Raw genomic sequence first — 19,680 nt, 5'->3', positions numbered from 1 at the left:
GTGCCTATGTTCTTTACCCCTCCCCCGTTTCGTCTCGACCCCACACCCTCTCCCTGCGTCCACGTCTCCTGCGATTCCCCGGGGTCCTCTACAGGTCCCAGTGTCAGTCTCTCCGCTCCTACTCCCCCACATTCCTCCTCATGTCCTTAACTTTCTACAAGCCACCGTATCTGTGTCCCCGTAGTCTTCAGGCCTCTGTCTCCACGTTCCGCAGAAAAGCACGCAGGGTTGGTGCTAAAAGCCAATCCTTTATTCTGCCCCAGGCAGGCTGCTTTCACAGGCACACGGGGAACCCGCCGATGGCTTCGGTGCTTTGCATGATCATGTCCGCCAGCAGAAAGCAGAAACCTGGCAGAAGGGGAGTGCAGAGCCGGGGAAGAAAAGTGGGCCGTGGAGTGGATGACCTGGCCTGCCAGGGGACTAGGGAGGGGCCTCCAAGGGTATCTTCACCGGGTGTGCTGGAGTCTGGAGCGCAGTGTTGGGGGCGGGGGCGGGGGAGGGGGAAGGGGAGGGCTGGAAGACACTGGGCTTTCCTGGGAAAACAGGTGACTGGGAAGTTTCTTGGGAGGGGCAGTCTCCACCCTCTTCCCCTCCTGTTGGTTTTACCGGCAAGAAACGAGAAGGGTAAAGCCAGCCATCCGAAAAAGTAGGACCAGGAGAAGAAGACGTCCGCCTTCCAGGCATTCTTTGCAGTGTACACGGACAAGGCAGTCAGCAGCAGCAGCCCTGGGACACGCCCACTTTTCAGGTGAGCGTGACCAGGTAGGGCGTTACTCACGCCTGCTTCTCCGAGCTGCCCTTGCCTCTGACTAACCAAACCCGGAGCAGGCTACTTTTGGCTCCACCTTCCAGGGCTTCCCCTTCTTCTTTCTTTCTTTCTTTCTTTCTTTCTTTCTTTCTTTCTTTCTTTCTTTCTTTCTTTCTTCTTCTTCTTCTTCTTCTTCTTCTTCTTCTTCTTCTTCTTCTCCTTCTCCTTCTCCTTCTCCTTCTCCTTCTTTTTATTAAAAATAGCTTCTTCCTTTATACACTATATCCGACCACAGTTTCCTCTCCCTCCACTCCTCCCAGCTTCCTTCATTTCCACCCTTCCCCAGATCCGCTCATCCTTTGTTTCTTCTTCGGAAAAGAGCAGGTCTCCAAGAGACAACAGCCAAACAGGACAAGACAAGATGCAGTGAAACAAGGAAAAAACCCTCATATCAAGTCTGGACAGGAGAACCCAGTAGGAGGAAAGGAATCACAAGAGCAGGCAAAAACAAAAACAAAAACAAACAAACCAAACAAACAAAAAACCAAAAAAACCAAAACAAAACAAAACCCCAAAACCAAAACAAACAAAGAAAAAAACAAAAACCAAAAACCAAAAAAACAGAGACACCCCAGCTCCCATTGTTAGGAGTCTGACATCTTTGTGCTGGCTTCCTCTACGTCCTCCTTCAGTCACCCCCCACCCCACCCCCCTTTCTAACTATGCCAATCAAACTCTCTTGACCCAACTCCCTCAGGATCTCCATCACCACCACCCCACCTCCCGCGTGAGAGTGACCGCCTTTCTCACCACTGAGGAACAGTAAGAGGACAGCGTTCCGGCTACGCAGCGCCTGGCCCTCTTGGCACCGAATCCTCATCCCTATCCCCAAAGATATGACACTGAAGGCGGCTGCCAACACCATGCACGCTGCTGTCACTGCCAGGGTGTCTGGAGAGACAGGGTAGCGTCAGATGGGTACCTTGCCACCCTGAGAAAGCAACCCTGAGCTCCTCTGGCCACCCTCACCTCATCACACACAGACCGCTGGCGTCTAGGGTCCAGCTGTCTCCATTTGGAAGCAGGTGGTTAAATGGGGACAGAATGAGGACATGGTTGGGAGAGGGCAGCTACACAGGTCTGGGGAGAAAGGGCCCTTGTGGTAGAGGAAGACAGGTCTGAGGAGAACCGGTCTTGGTAGAGGACAGCTGGATCTGGGCCTGAGGTAAAAAGGCCCAGTTGGAGCTGGAGGTAGCAGTGGATTCTGGAGTGTGGTCTGACATAGGGACAGGTGAGGGTCTCACTCTGGCAGGGCATGTTGGTGCAGATGCCATGGTTACACTCCTGCCACAGGCCGCTGTGTGTCCCCTGTTGTCTGATCCAGTAGTTGGTGGCAGTGGACAGTATTGTGAGGACGCTGGTCAAGAGATTAAGCATGTTGCCTCCAGTCTGGAGGCTTCTCTTCACCCCCATGCCAAGGAGGCAGCTGCCAAGGACATTATAGGTAGGACTGGCTCATACCTCTGATTTGGGGTAGGGGGGGAGCTCTTCCACTTTAGAAGGCCTCCCTCCCCAAGCATTCCTGCCTGGCAACCTCAAGATTCCCAAAGTCAGCCACTTGGTGGCTCATGCCTGCAATCCTAGCCTCAAGGAGGCCTGAGGCAAGAGGCCAAAAGTCCAAGGCCAGGTCTGGGCCACACAATGAGTTCTAGGCCTGGTAGACTACACAGTGTGAGATCCTGTCTCAAAACAAACAAAACCAGAAGCTAGGAATGCAGCTCCATGGTGGAGTGCTTGCCAGGTGTGCACACTAGTCACCCCCGGCACTTGGGGATAGGGCCGGGAGGATTAGAGGTTCAAGATCATTTTTCACTACATGTTTACTTCAAAGCCAGCTTGGGCTACGTGAAACTCTCTCAAACAAAACAAAAAGATTCCCAATCTCCCTTCATCCCGTGTTCCTGGCCTCTTCCTCAACCACTTTGCCTAAGAATGTATGCCTCCCTTTAAGAAACTTAGTGCTCCAAGTGCTCCCACCCCCATAGTCACCTCAGGCCTCACAGCTCAGTGACTAACTTCCAGGCATTTCCTTGCTCAGTTGAGGAAAGTAACCCCATTGGCCCAGTGCTCTCCTCATCCCACACCCCCATATATACACACCCCCAGAAAATGCCTTACAGCCTGGTCCCTTGAGACAGACAGCCCACAGGGTTGGGGGAAGGGAGGATGGGTCTCTGTGAGGCAACAGAGATTCCAGAACTCCCTCCCCCTGGCATCCATTTAAAGGGGTACCCTCCCCCCAGACGCATATTCATTTTCTGTTCCTGTTCTAGAATTTGTTTGTTTGTGAGACAGGGCCTCACTAGGTAGCTCTGGCTGTCCTGGAACTCACTTGTGTAGCCCGTTCTGACCTCAAATTCACAAAGACCTGCTTGCCTCTGCCTCCCAAGTGCTGGGATCAAAGACAGATGCCACCATGCCCAGCAGGATTGTTGTTTTGAGACAGGGTCATTTAATTCTGAATCCCATGATACGTTCAAACTGTCTGAGCTGCCAGATCTGACCTTGAACTCTTGACTCTTCAGTCTCTATCTCCCTGGTTCTGGGATTATAGGCTTGCACCACGGCTCCTATCTTTTGTTGTGTTGTTTTCTGTTCGGTTTTGGGGCAGAGTCTCACCAAGTGGTCCTTAGCTGGCCTAGAACTTGCCATGTAGCCCAGGCTGACCTCCAACTTGAGGCATTCCTCCAGCCTCAGGCTCCCAAGGGTAGGGAGTACACCACCAAACACAGCTTCTCTTTTAAATTTTTGATTTAAACTTTTAAAGCAATGTGAATTTTATTTTTAGAATTTATTTTTATTATTTTTAATTGTGTGCGTCTGTGTGTGGGTATGTGCATGTGAGCACACGTGCCTAATGGAGGCCAGAGGCACTGGATCCCATGAAACTGAATTGCCTTTGGCTTTGAGCCACCCTGATGTGGATGCTGGGAACTGAACTCTTAACTTCTGAGCCTAGCTTCAGAGTCTCTCCTAATGGGAACGACAACTCAGAAAACAAGCCTGGGAGCCATCTTTGCTGCTCCTGGCTGCAATCCTAGCATGGGGAGGACGAAGCAGGCCAGCTTGATCTCCATGTGAGTTTCAGGCCAGCTAAGCACCTGTCTCAGGAAGAAAAGGGAGAGAGATGGAGGTAGGGCAGATGACGGAGGAAGGAAGAAAAGAGCAAGAGGAGGAAGGGGAAAGCTCCGAAGCTGCAGCTACTGCATGGCTGACCAAGCTGTATAGCAGCTTAACTATCGCGGTACCTCATAAGGTCTCCTGGGTCCCACTTCTCTGTCTGCTCTTTCTGCTCCTGTGCAGCCAGGGCTCAGCCCTCTTCTCCACTTCTCCTGGTAAACGCTGACCTTTGGGTGCTGTCCCATGCCACTCCCCCTCTCCATGAGAGCCTTCCTCTCCTCAAGGATATCGACCCTGATATCTGAGGAAGCAACCAAAATGGCACTGCTGGCCCCGGGTTCCTCCTCTGATGCCCAGATAGGAGCCCTCACCTGCTCCTGGTCCTCTTCCCTGGCCACTCAACCACGTTGCCACCCAGACCACAGGCTTCCATCACACCTGTGGCTCTGCTGCATCCTTACTTGGTCCAGCCAGAGCCTCCGCTGTTTTCCTTGCGTCCTTTGTGCCTCTGACTCCAAGGCCTCTTCCTTCCTGCCTGCTCTCCAACCTTTCTAATCTCAACTGCAAGTTACTGGGGACCTCGCTCACATTTGGGACGGCTTTTCCCCTGTTCACAGTTATCGCCCAATTTGCCTCCATCCTTAGAGGGAGGAGAGTTGTGGCAATAGAGGCCCTGGCTCCCATTTGCTTCTCTGTCATAATTTCCCACCACCCCACATTCTAAATTCTATACTCTTTCCATGTCTCCATCTTCAGGCACCTCTGCCTGGATAGTGTCATTCTTGTGCTAATGAATGTTTGTAATCTTAATACTTGAGAGGCTGAAGCAGGAGGATTGCTGTGAATTCAAGGCCTGTCTGGCAAGTTAGTGAGATATCGTGTAAAAAAAAGTGTCAGAGAGCCGGGGATGTACCCTGGTGGTTGAGGACTCGCTTTAGGTGGTGGAGGCTCCGTGTTCTATCTTCTATGTTCAACCAAAATAATAGTTGCTAAAATGTCATCTCTGGTAAAAATGACATGCTTGGGCTTAGTTTCCTCCCACATCCTCAGGCTGTGGCTGTTGTCTCGCTTGTCTCATATGCTGGTGGTTACGGCTTGGGTGTGATGCATGTCAGTGTACCTAGAGTGGACCCACAGAGAGAGAGAGGAGGAAGGGAGGGAGGGAGGGAGGGAGGGGAGGCAAAGAGGTGGGGAGGGGTAGGGGAAAAGAGAGGAAAGGGAAGAGAGAGAGGAAGGGGAAGAGAGAGAAGAACGGAGCGAAGGAGGAATGGAGAGAGAGAGAGAGAGAGAGAGAGAGAGAGAGAGAGAGAGAAAAGAAGAAGAAGAAGAAGAAGAAGAAGAAGAAGAAGAAGAAGAAGAAGAAGAAGAAGAGAGAGCACTTGGGGAAGAAAAGAGAAAGATGAGGGGAGAGCAATAGGATATGTTGCAAGTAGGCAGGCCTGCAGCTCTCTCACCCGCCCCTGCCCCCCACCCCCCCCAGCTCCTGTGTCGCTCACCAGAAGGCTTATGTGTAGTTGACTTAGGTGGTGAGGATGCAACTTGGGCCTCGTTCATGCTCATCAAATCATTACAACTGAGGCACCACCCCAGCCCTCGATGGGGTTTTTGCCTCAGTGCCGGGTCTCTCTATGTTGCCTAGGCCAGCCTTGAACTCACCATGTCATCAAGGTGGACTTTGAAGTTGTCATACTCCTTGCTCCAGTCTCCTGAGTAACTGGGACGATAGGCCTGGCTTGGCTTATGTCTTAACTGAACTGATCTCGGAACAGTTAGATCTCAGCATGTTTTTATTGAGTGTGTGAAGGAGCCAATGAAGGGTTAGGCAAGGCGGGAGGGACAGAGGCAGAACTCTGCTTTCCTTTTTTGTAGCTCCGGAGAGGACCAAGCTCCAAATATCCTGCCGCCCCGCTGTCCTTGGCTTCTGTTCACAGGGTTTCATACTCACCCCTGCGGGTTCTACAGTAAGCACCCAGGCTCAGGCAGCCTGGGGGGGAGAGAGAGGAGAAGAAGGAAATTAAGTATGTGAGTGCCCTGCACTGCCCTGCCCCAGCCCCCAGTACGGTCCTCCCTGGGGAGGTGGGCTGAGTGGTCACCTGCACAGAGGAAGAGGATGGAGGAGACCCAGCCCAGATAAAAGGACCAGGCGAAGAAGGTCTGGACCTGGGGAGATGGTGTCTGGCTCCATCGTGTACCGGTATACACTGCCATAGCCACTACGGTGGAGAGAGCTGAGGGAAGAAACAAGAGAGAGCTTGCTTGTTCGCTGCAGGACTCACCAGCCACTGTCCTAGTGCAGCCCAGAGCCCATTCGTACCTGCAGCAAAAGCCATGATAGTTGAGACCAGAGGGCCACGGCCCGGGGAGGACAGAGCTGGGATACAAGACAAAACCAGGAAGGCCATGGACACCAGGCTCCACAGGACAGCCAGGATATAGAAGCTCTGTGTCACACGGATATAACCTAATGAAAGATGAGATTTCTGAGTTTCGGTTCCCCGCTGGACATTCCCGCCACCAGAGAGTCCATTGCCCCTTTACCTGCTACTTGGGTCCCATGGCTCGCCGGCCAGAGGCCGGAGTGGGCAGAGAAGATGGGGCCCATGGCCACTACCCAGTAGTCAGTGCTCAAAGCAGTCAGAGAAGAAGCCAGGCCCAGGGAGCCAGCAAGCAGGGCCAGGGACCGGCAGGGCTCCATCAACACAGCTCTGGGTCTCCACTTCTTAGGGCACAAAGACACAGATATCCCAGACTGTTGGGTTGTAGAGAAAGGAAAAGGCCAAGCACGCAGACTCCTGGGTCCTCTAAGGCAGGGGAGCAGCCAGCCAGCAGCAGCAGCTTTGGCTAGGAGTCCTCTGTGGCTTCAGGCCTGGCACCTGAGTCTTCATCACACCCTGCTCTTCCTGAGTGGCTTCCCCTCCCCTCTCAGATCCGCTCCTCTCCTCCTGTGTTGTGAAGGAGGGTCCTGCTGATGTCAGAACTTGCTGGCTTCTCAGGGGGTGTCAACCAACCCTCCCTCCGTGGTCTAAGTGGTTTATACTGTTTTCACGGGTTCTGCACCTCTACAGTTGGAGACAGCAGGTTTCCTGGAAGGCCTTATGAAGGGGGGCCCTGAGGTGGGAGGGGGGCTAAGAATGCTAGGGTGTGAGTTAACTGAAAGGGAAGATGTGGCCGAGGGAACAGTTGTGTCACACTTTCCTGTGGTTTTTACACTTTACTCCTAGACCCTAGCACTACAGTTTCCATCAGTAAAGGGGCAGTGGGGTCAAAACGCCGGTTCCATGGGACGAAGGTCTTGTCTGGATGGGAAGAGAGACTCCATGATCCTAGTCAAGGCTTCTGTCCAGGACAGACAGGATTCCAAAAAGCTTGAGGAGGGGAAGACCCTCCTCACCTCACAGATATAGCGAGAAGTCACCCTACCTAGATCGGGCCCTCCAGCCTGGGTGTCTTATCACCCAGATGAAGGTGTCTGGGGAGTGGAAGACAAAGTGACAATTTAGGGTCCTCTGCCTCATGTGTTCCGGAAGTGCTCAACACCCTCTCTACAGGGAAGCGCAAGAAGCCGTCTCTTAATGTGGGAGCATAGGCCTGTCCTCCCCACACTCAAGAGGTCTGAAGCTGGAGGCTAGCCTGGGCTACATGAGACCTGTCCTGTCTTCCCCATGCTCAAGAGGTCTGAAGCTGGAGGCTAGCCTGGGCTACATGAGACCTGTCCTGTCTTCCCCATGCTCAAGAGGTCTGAAGCTGGAGGCTGGCCTGGGCTACATGAGACCTGTCCTGTCTTCCCCATGCTCAAGAGGTCTGAAGCTGGAGGCTAGCCTGGGCTACATGAGACCTGTCCTGTCCTCCCCACACTCAAGAGGTCTGAAGCTGGAGGCTAGCCTGGGCTACATGAGACCTGTCCTGTCCTCCCCACACTCAAGAGGTCTGAAGCTGGAGGGTTGAGAGTTTAAGGCTAGCCTGGCTTCCATGAGACCTGTCCTGTCCTCCCAAAACAGTAATATAAAATAGGGAAAGGGACAGAGCTGTGCTGTCTCTTGTGAAGGGGCCTATCCAGGAATTGCCTGGAGCCGAGGTGGCTGGGAAGCAGGGAAGTTTCAGAGATCAATTCGTTCACCCTGCCACCCACACATCCATTTCTAGACGTTAGACCACGGCTATCTTCTAGGTAGGGACCCACGTATCTTGTTCCCATCCCTGTAGGATTAAGGGAGTGGGGCTAGCACATCAGAACACGCTGCTCCTCCCCTCTCCCCCCACCACACTAGCCGGCTTCTCGCCACACTGGCCCCTCAAGGACTCACTCACACTTTGATAGTTTCACATCAGTTTTATTAGATCTCAGAGTGTCTCTCTACAAGAGTTTCCATGTTTCTACCACGCCCTCGGGGCAGGTGGGGGCTTATATGTCTTCTCAACTTCCTCCCATCTGACCCAACTTGTCCTCCCCACACTGGACAGAGGGATCAGGGGCTTCCCCTATCTAGAATCTGGGACTGAGCCCCCTCATTCCCTCAGGAGTCAGGACTTCCTGCCTCTAGGTCTCTCCTTCTTCAGCGCCCTCACTGTAACTTCCAGCTGCAAGCTCTGCCCCAGGGCTCAGCGTGGGGTGGATAAGCGGCGGCACTCATGCATCCGGTAGGCGCACATGTAGAAAATTCCTGTGTAAACAGACATCTCCATCGACACCCAACACCCTCCCCGCCCCCGCCTACCTCTCCACCCCAAGAGACTCCTTATTAACCCCCTCCCTTAGGATCACCAATCCGCGGTCCCCTTAGATCTACAGTCTGCCTTCAGATCTGTCTAGAATACCTTATCGACTCCCCCTCTGAGGTTGCCTGCCTTGCCCCGCCCCCTCCCCCCACCCCCCACCCCCCACCCCCACGGCTTCAACCTTCCCGCCCCTCTGCCTCAGTACCTGCAAAGAAGGTCATGAGCAGGGCCACCCAGCCCAGGATGTAAGACCACGAGAAGCGCCAGTCCCCAAAGCGGCGGCCGAGAAAACTGACGGTGACTCCGGTGTAGATGGCCAAAGCCAACAGGACAAACAGGGCTGGGGAGAGAGCATGGGGTGGGCGGGGGGTGGGGCAGAGAATTAGAGATAAAAAAGGGAGGTTGATGGGGTGGCGACAGAGGTGAGAATGAAGGTGATATGGGGTTCGGTGGGGGATGGGACTGGGTGAGTACAAGGCTGGGAAGCACAGTAAAGCATTCGACAGTTCCTTGTTTCTAGATTCGGTGAGAACTACATCCTTGCAGTGTTCAGAGTTACAGAGTGTCTTAATTACTCTAAGGAGTGCCTTGGATCACACTAAAGTTTGTAAGAATTAACGGGTGGCTCAGGGTGCCCATCAGAAATACCCAGCAGGGGTGGGAGGGTATAATGGTTTGAATAAAAATGGCCCCCCTGCGCTCATATTTTTGAAAGCCATCAGGAAGTGGTGCTATTTGAAAGGATTAGAAGGGTTAGAAGTCGTGGCCTTGTTGGAGGAAATGTACCATTGAAAATGGGCTTTGAAGGAGCCCATGCAAGCCGAGAGTGTCTCCCTCTTGGCCAATGGACCAGAATGTAACTCTCAGCCCCTTCTTTGGTGCTGTGAGTGCCACCATTTTCCTCATCATGAAGCTAACGGACTAAATCCCTGAAACTGTAAGGCAGCCCCAATTAAATGCTTTCCCTTGTAAGAGATGCTGTGGTCATGGTGTCTCTTCACAGCAATGACTAAGACAGAAGGTTATTAAGCTCTTCAGCCTGAGATATCAGCGCTGTCTCTGGGACAGAAGAAGCTGCTGGGGGGGGGGGGGGGGTGGTGGTGGTGGGAGGTGGTGGGGTGGGGGGTGGTGGTGGGAGGTGGTGGTGGTTAGTCACAGTCCACGGCAGTGAGTCCATCTGTCTTCTCTGTCATCTCTACTGGATTTAGAATCACCTGAGGGACACTTCTCTCTCTTTCTCTCTCTGTCTCTCTGTCTCTGTCTCTGTCTCTGTCTCTGTCTCTCTCTCTCTGTGTGTGTGTGTGTGTGTGTGTGTGTGTGTGTGAATGTGTTTCTCTTATTATTTGGCTTACGTATGTGTGCCACAGTACTTGTCAGGAGGTCCCAGAACAATCTGTAGAGTTTGTTTTCTCTTTCTAGTGTGTGGGTTCAGGGGACATAAACTCAGTTTGACAGGCATGACAGCAAGTGACTTTAGCCAGTGAGCTGTCTCAGCAGCTCTGCACAGCATTTTAACTAAAGTAGAATGTCCACAATGAACGTGGACAATGGTGTCTCGTGGGCTGTGGTCCTGGACAGAATAGAAACAAACAAACAAAAACAAAAAAACAAGGTGAGCTGAGTACAGGCTGTCATCTCTGCTTCCTGCCTGTGGATGTAATATGACCAGCTGCCTCATGCTTCTGCCATCTTGACTTCTCTGCCATGATGGTCTGTGCCCTCAAACTGTGAACCAAATATATCTTGCCTTCCTTAAGCTGTTGTTGGTTCTTTTTGATAAATAATTGGTCATAGTAGTGAGAAACGCCACTAATGTGCTATTCCTCACCTGTGCGATGAATTTCTGCCTGGACTCACCATATACGTCTCTTCATTTGTTGGTCCTGGGCTGAATCTCTGTAAAGAAGCTGTTACTCTACGTGTCAGTCATTAAATCCTATGGGGTATTGGTATGTGAACCCCTGCCTGGACTCCCCCAGTGAGAGCCTGAGTGTGATTCTGTGGTAGAACATCTTTCCAGAACCTTCCTGGGTGTATGTACGTCCTTCCTCAGCAGGACAAAAGAGAGGAAGGAAGGAAGGGAGGGGAGGAAGTGATCTCCTCTCATTAAGAATTAGGGCTAAAAGCAAAGAAGAAAGAGTCAGCGGAGTTTGGTCTAGGGATGAGAGAGGGAATGGAGCGGAGAGTGACCAGGAGTGGGTGTCGGTGGGAGTGGGCTTGAGGCGTTACACAGTTTGGGTGGGGAAGGCAGGGTGGGCTCACTCACTGGAGGCAAAAAACATGATGCCGGCAGAGAAGGGCCTGGAGAGGCGGGTGAAGGTAGACTGCTGCGCAAAGGCTAGGACGCCCATGATGATGCCCGAGGTGGCACACAGGGCAGACAGGATCATGAAAGCCCGGGTGGCATTCCAGTATGCTGTGGGGACACGTGACAGTCACTCCTGGGCGGCTACCTCTGGGATTACCATGCCTTGGCTTTCTCCATGCGTTTATTTCAGCTCTTCCCTCTTTTGACCTGGTGCACTCATACTCATCCTTCAAAACCCCAGCCCTCAAGACCTCTTCTGGGAAGCGTCGTTCTGACTGTGGTCCTCTGCTCTGGCTTCTGTCTGTTCTATTCAGCTTGACTTATCCTTGAGGACAAGGACTGGCTTGGCTCTTGCTGTGAACACCCCCAGCACAGCCTGGCTTACACATAGGCCTTGTGAAATGTTTGCTGAGTGGACATTTCCTCATATGCTTTTGACAATAATCTCTATCATACTGACCCTCTCCATCTCATCCACTATATTTTCCTGTATCAGAAAAGTCCAGTTCTTTTGTTTTAACTGTATGTGTCTAAAAAGCCCGGGGCTTCCTAGTCTCTCTTGCATCCCCGGCCCCTGGACACCTGTCTGGCACATGATATTTAGTAATAATTTTAGAGACTGGGCGTCTTGTAGCCCAGGTTCTCCTTGAACTCATGATGTAGCTAAAATTGACCCTGAATTCCTGACCCTCCTGCCTCCACCTTCCATGTGCTGGAATTACAGGCTTGAGGCACCTTGTTTTCCTCTGGTTTTAAGACAGGCTGTGTCTACATAGCCCATGTTTTCCTGAAAGTCTGAGTCGCCTGGCTTCTCCCAAGTGCTGGAATTGTAGGTGTGTATGACCATGTCTGCCTCTGCTCAATCTTTCCACACAGCTGGACTGCCTGCCAGCATTCCTGGGAGATGGAAGGTGGCTGTCCCATAGAAAGTGCTTGAGCTACATAAGTACTTAGTAGGCTCAGCCTATTACTGTTGTTTTCAGGAGTAAAACCCAATAAGTATTAATTAACATACTATAGAAAATCTTGTGTGATATAACATGTATTATGATATGTTAGCTTATCATAACATATGCATGTTAGCTTATGCATAGCTTATATAATGTACCATGTATTTATATGGTACATTAAACAAAACATATTAGGTATTATTAATTTTCCATGCCTTAGGTAGTATATTATGCACAGTATATTATTTAGAGTATTATTCATTAATATATGTTTATGCCCAATATATACTATGTAATATATTTCTCCATGTCACCCCTCTTCCATCATGTGTGTGTGTGCGCGCATGCATTTGTGCATTCACGCGCATGCGTGCCTGTGCCTGTTTATGTGGATGCATGTGTGTATATGCATGTTGAGGCCCAAGGTCAACCTTGGCTCCCATTCCTCAGGAGCTCTTCACCTTGTTTCTTGAAACCCAGTCTCTCACTGGCCTAGTTCACCAAGTAGACTAAGCTGGCTGGCCAGTGAACCCCAGGTCTGCCTCTATCTCTGCTGCTTCAGGGCTGAACTTATGCACCTTTTATTTATTTGTTTCTTTGAGTAATAGGCAATCCTTCTGCCTCAACCTCCTGGTTCTGGGATTACAGGAGTAAGCCATTTTGCCTGTCGAGCTGTCTAGCCTGCCTGCCTGCCTGCCCACTGCCTGCCTGCCTGCCCACTGCCTGCCTGCCTGCCCACTGCCTGCCTGCCCACTGCCTGCCTGCCCACTGCCTGCCTGCCCACTGCCTCCTTGCCTGCCCACTGCCTGCCCACTGCCTGCCTGCCCACTGCCTGCCTGCCCACTGCCTCCTTGCCTGCCCACTGCCTGCCCACTGCCTGCCCACTGCCTGCCTGCCCACTGCCTGCCTGCCTGCCCACTGCCTGCCCACTGCCTGCCTGCCTGCCCACTGCCTGCCTGCCCACTGCCTGCCTGCCCACTGCCTGCCTACCCACTGCCTCCTTGCCTGCCCACTGCCTGCCTGCCTGCCTGCCTGCCTACCTACCCACCTCTGATGGATGGAAATGTGAATAGACCCTGTAGACTCATCTGTTTGGATGCTTGTTCCTCAGCTGGTGGAACCGTTTGGGAAGGATTGGGAGATGTGACCTCTTGGGAGGAAGTGTGTCACTTGGGGTGGACTTTGTGGTTTCTAAAGTCCATGCTCCACGCCAAGCCCAGTGTTGTCTGTCTCTCTCTGTTTCTACTTGTGGATTAAGAAGTGACTGATCAGCTACGGCTGCAGCACCACGCCTGCCTGCCTGCACCACACTCTCCATCATAATGGTCATGGACTCTAACACTTTGGAACTGTAAGCAAGCCCCAATAAACTCTTTCTTCATAAGCTGCCTTGGTCATGGTGTTTTGTCACGGCAGTAAAGAGAAACTCAGATGCTTTCTACCTGTCTATTCAGCCATCCATCCACCTACCCTATCCTATCATCTAGCTTGTCCTGTTTATCTGTCTATCCAGCGTCCATTTATCTGCTCTACCCCCCCCTGTCTTCCTATACATCCATCCTTCCTGCCCATCCTGCCCATCTATCCATCACATTCCTCCTGTCTAACCACACATCTACCCCCTCTACCATCTTTCCTATCTGCCTACCATCTATTATCTATCTATCTATCTACCTATCTATCATCTATCTATCTATCTATCTATTATCTATCTATCTATTATCTATCTATCTATTATCTATCTATCTATCATCTATCTATCTATTATCTTTCTATCTATCTATTATCTATCTATCTATTTCTATCTATCTATCTATCTATCTATCTATCTATCTATCTATCTATCTATCTATTATCTATCTATCTATCTATCTATTATCTATCTATCTATCTATCTATTATCTATCTATCTATCTATCTATCTATCTATCATCTATCCATTCACCCACCCATCTACCCATCATCTATCATATCTGTATCGGTCAATCAACAATCAATCAATCAATCACCTACCCATCCACCCATGGATCCATGCATCTATAATTACATGACCTAGTACACAGCAGGTATCAAAAAATACTTCATCTGGCACACAGCCCATTAACAGTCTCTGTGGTCCCTGCCCTTAACACCGTTTATTGGCTCATAGCATTTATTTACTTAATTTGCATGTTGAGACAGAGTCTCACTATGTAGTCCCGAGGTCACAATCCTCCTGTCTTCCCATCCAAAGAGCTAAGATTATAGGCCTATGCTACCACACCCAGCTCGTAGCAGATGTTTATAAAATGCTGCTTATAAAAAAGTGAAGCAATCCCATCCTCACTGCTGCATCTAATACCTTTTCTTGTGGGAAAATGCAACTCCATTAACCCAACCACAAAACCTTACATCCTATCCCTGCAACTAGAAAACAATCCAGAGATGTTAAGTCTGTTCCACTCCCTGTTGGATATCCCTGTGCTAGTGCCCCTGAATTTCTGAGCCACCATGCTTTCCCTGAGAATACTAGGGGTGATGGCTGTGAGGGGCTGTGCTTTGGGGGGGAGGACCAGACCGTAGCACCACTCAGACCCTGGTCTCAAGGCTCACCGATGCTCTCCGTCTGCAGGAAGCACTTGTTGCCCAGGCAGTACCGCCACAGGCCCTGATGTGCGAAGGACCCCGACAGCCGGTACTGCATCCAGTGGTCCGTTGCTGTGGCTACCACCAACAGGATGGTCCCCACCCAGGCACAGAAGAGACCGCCACCCATGAAGCTGTACATGGTCATCTGTGGAGAAGGGAGAGCTGAGGTTGGGGTTGAGAAAGGAGGGTTGGGGTCTGGACCCTTGGGTTTGAGAGGAAGGCTGGGAATGGATTTATGGGTCTAAAGGAGGAGAGAAGGGGGTACGGACTGGGTGTGAGGGAGGTGAGCAGGTGCCTGGACCTCTTGGTTTGAGGGAAGAGAGATGGAAATCTGGCTTCTTCATTTCTGACAGGAAGATGCCCAGGGCCCTCTATTCTTGGCTCTTGGAGAGGAAGGGCTGGAGCTGGGAGTCAAGTTCCCAGGAGGGAAGGGCCTGGGAGCCTAAACTTTCTCTGGTAGGGGGCTGCAGATCCCATTCTGGTTCCTACCTGAGTGGCAGAGTCCGTTCTGAGCCCTCTTTCTGCCACAGCCCCTCTGTGGAGACTGAGCCGAGCCAGGTTGCTGGCATCTCTGCCTCATGGTTCCCGCAAATCCCTTAAGCCGCCCCACACAATGGCTGCATGGCCCAGCAGCTTCCAGTAGGCAGAAACACAGTGGCAGCAGAGGCCCCAATGGAATTCGCTGACATAGGGGATGAAGGGGCCCCATCATCCTCTGTCTGTGACCCTCCCCATGTACCAGGCTTTACCCTCCGTTCCCACCCTGGGTAGCCTGTGCCTCTTCAGAAAGCACAGCCCACACAAAGAGATAGAGCAGAAATCCTTGTATTGTTCAACCTGGGCTTCCCAGGCAAAGGGACACAACATGGCAGTGGTGGGGGTGGATGCAGGTGTCCAGACATGTCAGGGCAAGGGGTTCCTTGTAGGTAGGATCAAGCTTGTCAGAGCTGGGCTGGGACATGGCAGATGCTCGGGCAGGGGCTGGAGCAGGAGGGTGCTGTTGTAACGTGAAGATGAATATGAAGGTGGCATGAGATGAGGCAAACACGAAGTGAGGGTCAGGAAGTGGCCAATGAGCCCCGTCCAGTGGTCCACACTGATCTTAGCACCCAGGAAGCTGAGAGAGAAGGATTTGGTGAGACTGGATTTAAAACAGAGCAAAGTGAGTTGTGAGTGATGACCTCGATCTTTATTCCAGATACTTGGAAGGCAGAGACAGGGGGAATCGCAAGTTCAAGGCCAGCTTGGACACTTGGCGAGACCCTTTCTCAAGATAAAAATAAAAAAGGGTTGTAGTCTACATTAGTGTTTGAGTAGGATTTGGGAGGCTAGTACTGGAAGAAAAAGCAAAACAACAACAACAAAACAAAACAAAACAACAACAACAACAAAACAACCAAACAGGAACAAACATGGGTTTGGGCTGAAGGCCAAGAGTGGAGTCAGGGGAGGTTGGTGAAGATGGAATAATTGTGAAGTGGGGAGAGGAAGGGATTTTGGGTGATGCTTTGGTCTGGAAATGGGTTTGGAGCAGCCTGGCAGCATTGAGCATAAGCTGGGATAGTAGTGGGGGTTGGACGCTGTGAGTCTGGGCACGGAGTTTTCTTATTTGGGATGCTAAATCAGGTTTGGGCTTTTGTGGTTTGTGGGGAGTGGGGGGGGGAGGGGTACCTCTGAAGGATTAAGAACTCTGGGCTCTGGGAACGCCCCTGGGTGACTGAGTACTGGATGATCTTCAGGGTTCTTAGTAGTCTGTCTCCCAGTCTTCAGAAACTGGTGCTGGGGGCAAGGGTGTCTCCAGGCCTGCAGCTTCCTTCTTCCCATCTTGAGATGGTGGTGTCACAGGCGGGGTCTTGAGGCCAGCCTCAGGGCCCCCAGCTATGCTCCTTTCCAGCTCTTCAGCTCTCCGTGGGCCCCATCGTGACTGCCCTCGGCCTCTGCCCCAGCCCCGGGATGGCCTGCGCTGAGCCTCCCAGCCCCCACGGGCCTGGCCTGATCTCCTGGGTGGCCTCCTGACTGTGTCTGGCCCACTCTGGCATGGCTGGGCAGAGCAGGAGCAGGGGGGTAAGGACTGCTGGAGGTTGTAAGTCCCCAGTAGAGCACTGTGTAGGAGGTAGGACAAAGTGTCCAGGCGGATGGGGACAGTGACAGAGGCCAGGTGCTCTGGGAGCCCTAGGTGGGCTGGGTCTAGGGTGCTCACGAGCCAGGGTGGTAGGGTTGGTGTGGCTGAAGCAGGCGATGCCTCAGTCCCAGCTAACGGCAGAGAACCATTGTCCCTAGGAAGATAATAAGGCTGGTTAGTAAGTTGCCAGCTGCTGGGTACCTTTGCATCACAAAGCATTTGTGGCTTCCTCCACTTGCAATTTCCTATTAGTTCTGGGACCCAACACTACAGTTCCAGTTCCCAGCTGCTGTGTCTAAGGCTTAACTTTGTAATTAATCATTTTACTTATTTGAGACAAGGTTCCATGTAGCCAGGCTAGTCTCATATTCCGCCTTGTAGCTGGGATGACCCCAGACTTCTGCTCCTTCTGCCCCTATGTCTGAAAGTATCTTTCTCAACAGTCGGCCACCAAAATCCTCGAGAGAGTTTCTATGTCATAACACCTGAGTCTGTTTGGTTTTTGTTTTTTATTTTTCTTTTTTGGTTTTTAGAGACAGGGTTTCTCTGTGTAGCCTTGGCTGTCCTGGACTCACTTTGTAGACCAGGCTGGCCTTGAACTCACAGCGATCAGCCTGCCTCTGCCTCCTGTGCTGGGATTAAAGGCGTGCGCCACCACGCCCGGCTTGTCAGGATACTTTCAGTTCAAGACACTCCTCACTGTAATGTCTTCGCAAAGCTCTCGTTCCTGGAAGGATTTTTATTTTTTATCTCACTCACCTGTTACACAAAGCCTCATCCTTTAGCTCGTCCATCTTCTCAAGAGAGTCTGAAGTTTTTTCCAGATCCTTCTGGGCTTTAACAGGAAGGGGAGGGGCAAAAGAAGAAACAGGGCAGGGCCTGTAAATCAAAGCGAGTAGCTCCGGGGCGTGGCTATCGGAATGTCGAGAGCTGCCATTGGGCAGCCTAGAATACCCTCCCACCCAGCTGCTGCAGTTCATTTCATCCAGGGACCAGGCAAGGGTCCTGCAACTCTCCAATCCCAACTCTTGTTGCTTGGACCTCTGGTTCTAGACAGCAGGCCTCCTCCCTCAGACTCAGGGGTTCTGGCCTAGCCTTTTTCCTTCAGACCCAGGGGGTTCAGGATCTAGCCTTCTTCCTCAGATCTTCACCCTCCTACTTAGAACCAGGGCTTCAGACCCAGTCTCCCTTTAAACCCAAGCCTCCTCCCTCTGACTCAGGAGCGCAGACCCCAGCCTCCTCCCTCAGACCCAGGAGTGCAGACCCCAGCCTCCTCCCTCAGACTCAGGAGCACAGAGCCCAGCCTCCTCCCTCAGACCCAGAGATTTCTGCCGTTGCGCTGTTCAGCATCTTCTGAAGACTTGCTGTGACTTTTAGACTGGTGACCCAAGTCGTGGTAAACTTAGGCATCTGGGGGTGGATTCTATTACATGTGACCTCTAATTTGCTCTGTGACCTTAAGCCTACCTAGTCTCTTTGCTTCCGTTTCCCTACTTTAGAAATGGGGCTAATGGCACTGGTTTTGGTGAGACTCTTGTGTAAACACTATCCTAGTTGCTATTATGGGTCTGGGGTCATTCAGAGATTCACCAGTCTGATCATTAATAAATTTTAATGAAAGAAAAGGCTTTTATTCAGCTACTGGTGCTGAGTGTACACTCAAATACAGCCCAGGCATGTCAGTCGGGAGTTTATAGAGTTAAGGAACACAAAGTTCCATTTTGTTTACCCGAAAGAAGAAGGTTATCTGAAGCAAAGCCTTGTTTTTGCTTATGGAAGCAAAAGCAGCAGTTAACCTTATGGTCTCGCACAAGCAGCAGTTTTGTTAAAACAGTACAAGACCAGGCATTGGAGGTTTGGAGGTCTGATTTTGCTTTGTAGTTTTTTGCAAAGTGAAAGCACAGTCATTTTTAAAGTTTTAAACATAAAGTGGCTGGGCGGTGGTGGTTCTTGGAAGGCAGAGGCAGGCGAATCTCTGTGAGTTTGAGGCCAATCATGGTCTACAGAGAGAGTCTGGGAAAGCCAAGGCTACAAGAGAAACCTTGTCAGAAAAAAAAAAAAAGAAAAGAAAAGAAAAAAAGAAAAAGAAAGAAAGAAGAAAGAAAAGAAAACAGCAACAACAACAAACAAAGTGAGCCATCAGCTTAACGTTACCCACCATCTGCTATCAGAGATTTATTTGTATTTTCAATTATGGGTATGCATGTGTGTACATATGTCTCTGTAAGTACAGGACCTGCAGAAGCCAGAGGAGGGGTTCAGATTCCCTGGAGCTGGAGTTACAGGCAGTTGTAAGCTTGGAGAATTGAACTCCGGTCCTCTGCGAGAGCAGCAAGTGTTCTTAACCACTGCTATCTCTCCAACCCTTCAGCTGGAGACACTGAGATCTACCTGTTGTCACTGCAGTCTGTTGAGAAGCCATTGCCCTTCTGTCCATTTATTTAAGGAATATTTATGGCGGTGGAGGCAGGAGGACCAGGAGATTAAGCTTACTCTCAGCTACATAGGGAATTCCAGGCCCACTTGGGCTACATAAGACCCTGTTTCAAAAACAAAACAAAACTCAACCAACCAGAGTATCTGAAGATATTAAACCAAGGCAACGAAAGTATTAGAATAGATGCTTAGAGAAGAGTATCTAGGAAGGTTCTAGAAGGCCCAGAGGTTGACTGGTCTAGTGGACAAAACAGTAGGGGTGTGGTCACAGCGAGCACAGGAGTGAAGAAGGAAAGGGCTGAATTTGTCTTTTTTCAATTTAATTACATTATTTAATGAAACATTTATTTTGGGGGTGGGGCAAGAGTTCACCTAGTGAAGGCTGGTCCCACACTCCCTATGTAGCTGAAGAGGACCTTGAATTTTGGATCCTCCTGCTTCCATCTCCCAAGTGTTAGAATGACAGACATGTGCCACCACTTAGGTTTTATGTAGTGCTGGGGATTGACTCAGGACTTTGTGCATGCTAAGGAAGCACTCTACCTACAAACTACATCCCCAGCCTGAAATTTTGAGCCTTTGATTTCTTTTT

At 51.0% G+C, this 19,680-nt stretch overlaps 4 protein-coding genes across 10 annotated transcripts; all 4 read right to left on the bottom strand.

Annotated features, from left to right (window-relative positions):
• Nucleotides 1–228: 228 nt before the first annotated feature.
• On the bottom strand, nucleotides 229–5,723 carry CLDND2 (claudin domain containing 2). 7 transcript variants are annotated; one of them, XM_084773278.1, is made up of 6 exons: nucleotides 5,585–5,723; nucleotides 4,057–4,229; nucleotides 2,053–2,234; nucleotides 1,559–1,699; nucleotides 607–726; nucleotides 229–348 (listed from the first exon to the last, which is right to left on the bottom strand). In XM_084773278.1, exons 2-6 carry the CDS (start codon nucleotides 4,059–4,061, stop codon nucleotides 275–277), a joined length of 522 nt encoding a protein of 173 aa, XP_084629404.1. In that variant the 5' UTR covers nucleotides 4,062–4,229; nucleotides 5,585–5,723; the 3' UTR covers nucleotides 229–274. The 7 variants fall into 7 exon arrangements, with proteins under 7 accessions (XP_084629404.1, XP_084629403.1, XP_084629407.1 ...); XM_084773277.1 differs by lacking the exon at nucleotides 5,585–5,723 and adding an exon at nucleotides 4,367–4,486; XM_084773281.1 differs by lacking the exon at nucleotides 5,585–5,723 and adding an exon at nucleotides 4,367–4,486 and having other exon boundaries at nucleotides 2,053–2,165.
• NKG7 (natural killer cell granule protein 7) lies at nucleotides 5,698–6,877 on the bottom strand. Its single transcript, XM_084773296.1, has 4 exons — nucleotides 6,467–6,877; nucleotides 6,243–6,389; nucleotides 6,022–6,156; nucleotides 5,698–5,912 (listed from the first exon to the last, which is right to left on the bottom strand). Exons 1-4 carry the CDS (start codon nucleotides 6,621–6,623, stop codon nucleotides 5,854–5,856), a joined length of 498 nt encoding a protein of 165 aa, XP_084629422.1. The 5' UTR covers nucleotides 6,624–6,877; the 3' UTR covers nucleotides 5,698–5,853.
• Nucleotides 6,878–8,013: 1,136 nt separating this feature from the next.
• On the bottom strand, nucleotides 8,014–14,669 carry LIM2 (lens intrinsic membrane protein 2; the record flags this gene model as incomplete). The annotated part of the gene is made up of 4 exons (XM_084773297.1): nucleotides 8,014–8,589; nucleotides 8,850–8,984; nucleotides 10,911–11,060; nucleotides 14,495–14,669. The coding sequence occupies 4 exons, from the start codon at nucleotides 14,667–14,669 to the stop codon at nucleotides 8,528–8,530; spliced, it is 522 nt and encodes a 173-aa protein (XP_084629423.1). The 3' UTR covers nucleotides 8,014–8,527.
• A 1,505-nt stretch (nucleotides 14,670–16,174) lies between these two features.
• On the bottom strand, nucleotides 16,175–17,471 carry LOC311586592 (piRNA-mediated silencing protein C19orf84 homolog). The gene is made up of 2 exons (XM_084762661.1): nucleotides 17,412–17,471; nucleotides 16,175–16,806 (listed from the first exon to the last, which is right to left on the bottom strand). The coding sequence occupies exons 1-2, from the start codon at nucleotides 17,444–17,446 to the stop codon at nucleotides 16,275–16,277; spliced, it is 567 nt and encodes a 188-aa protein (XP_084618787.1). The 5' UTR covers nucleotides 17,447–17,471; the 3' UTR covers nucleotides 16,175–16,274.
• Nucleotides 17,472–19,680: the final 2,209 nt, after the last annotated feature.

Source organism: Acomys minous (genome assembly GCF_964271855.1).
Source record: "Acomys minous genome assembly, chromosome: 2".
NCBI lineage: Eukaryota > Metazoa > Chordata > Mammalia > Rodentia > Muridae > Acomys > Acomys minous.
Note: the sequence above shows the minus strand (reverse complement) of the source record. Positions and strands in the feature narration are given on the sequence as shown.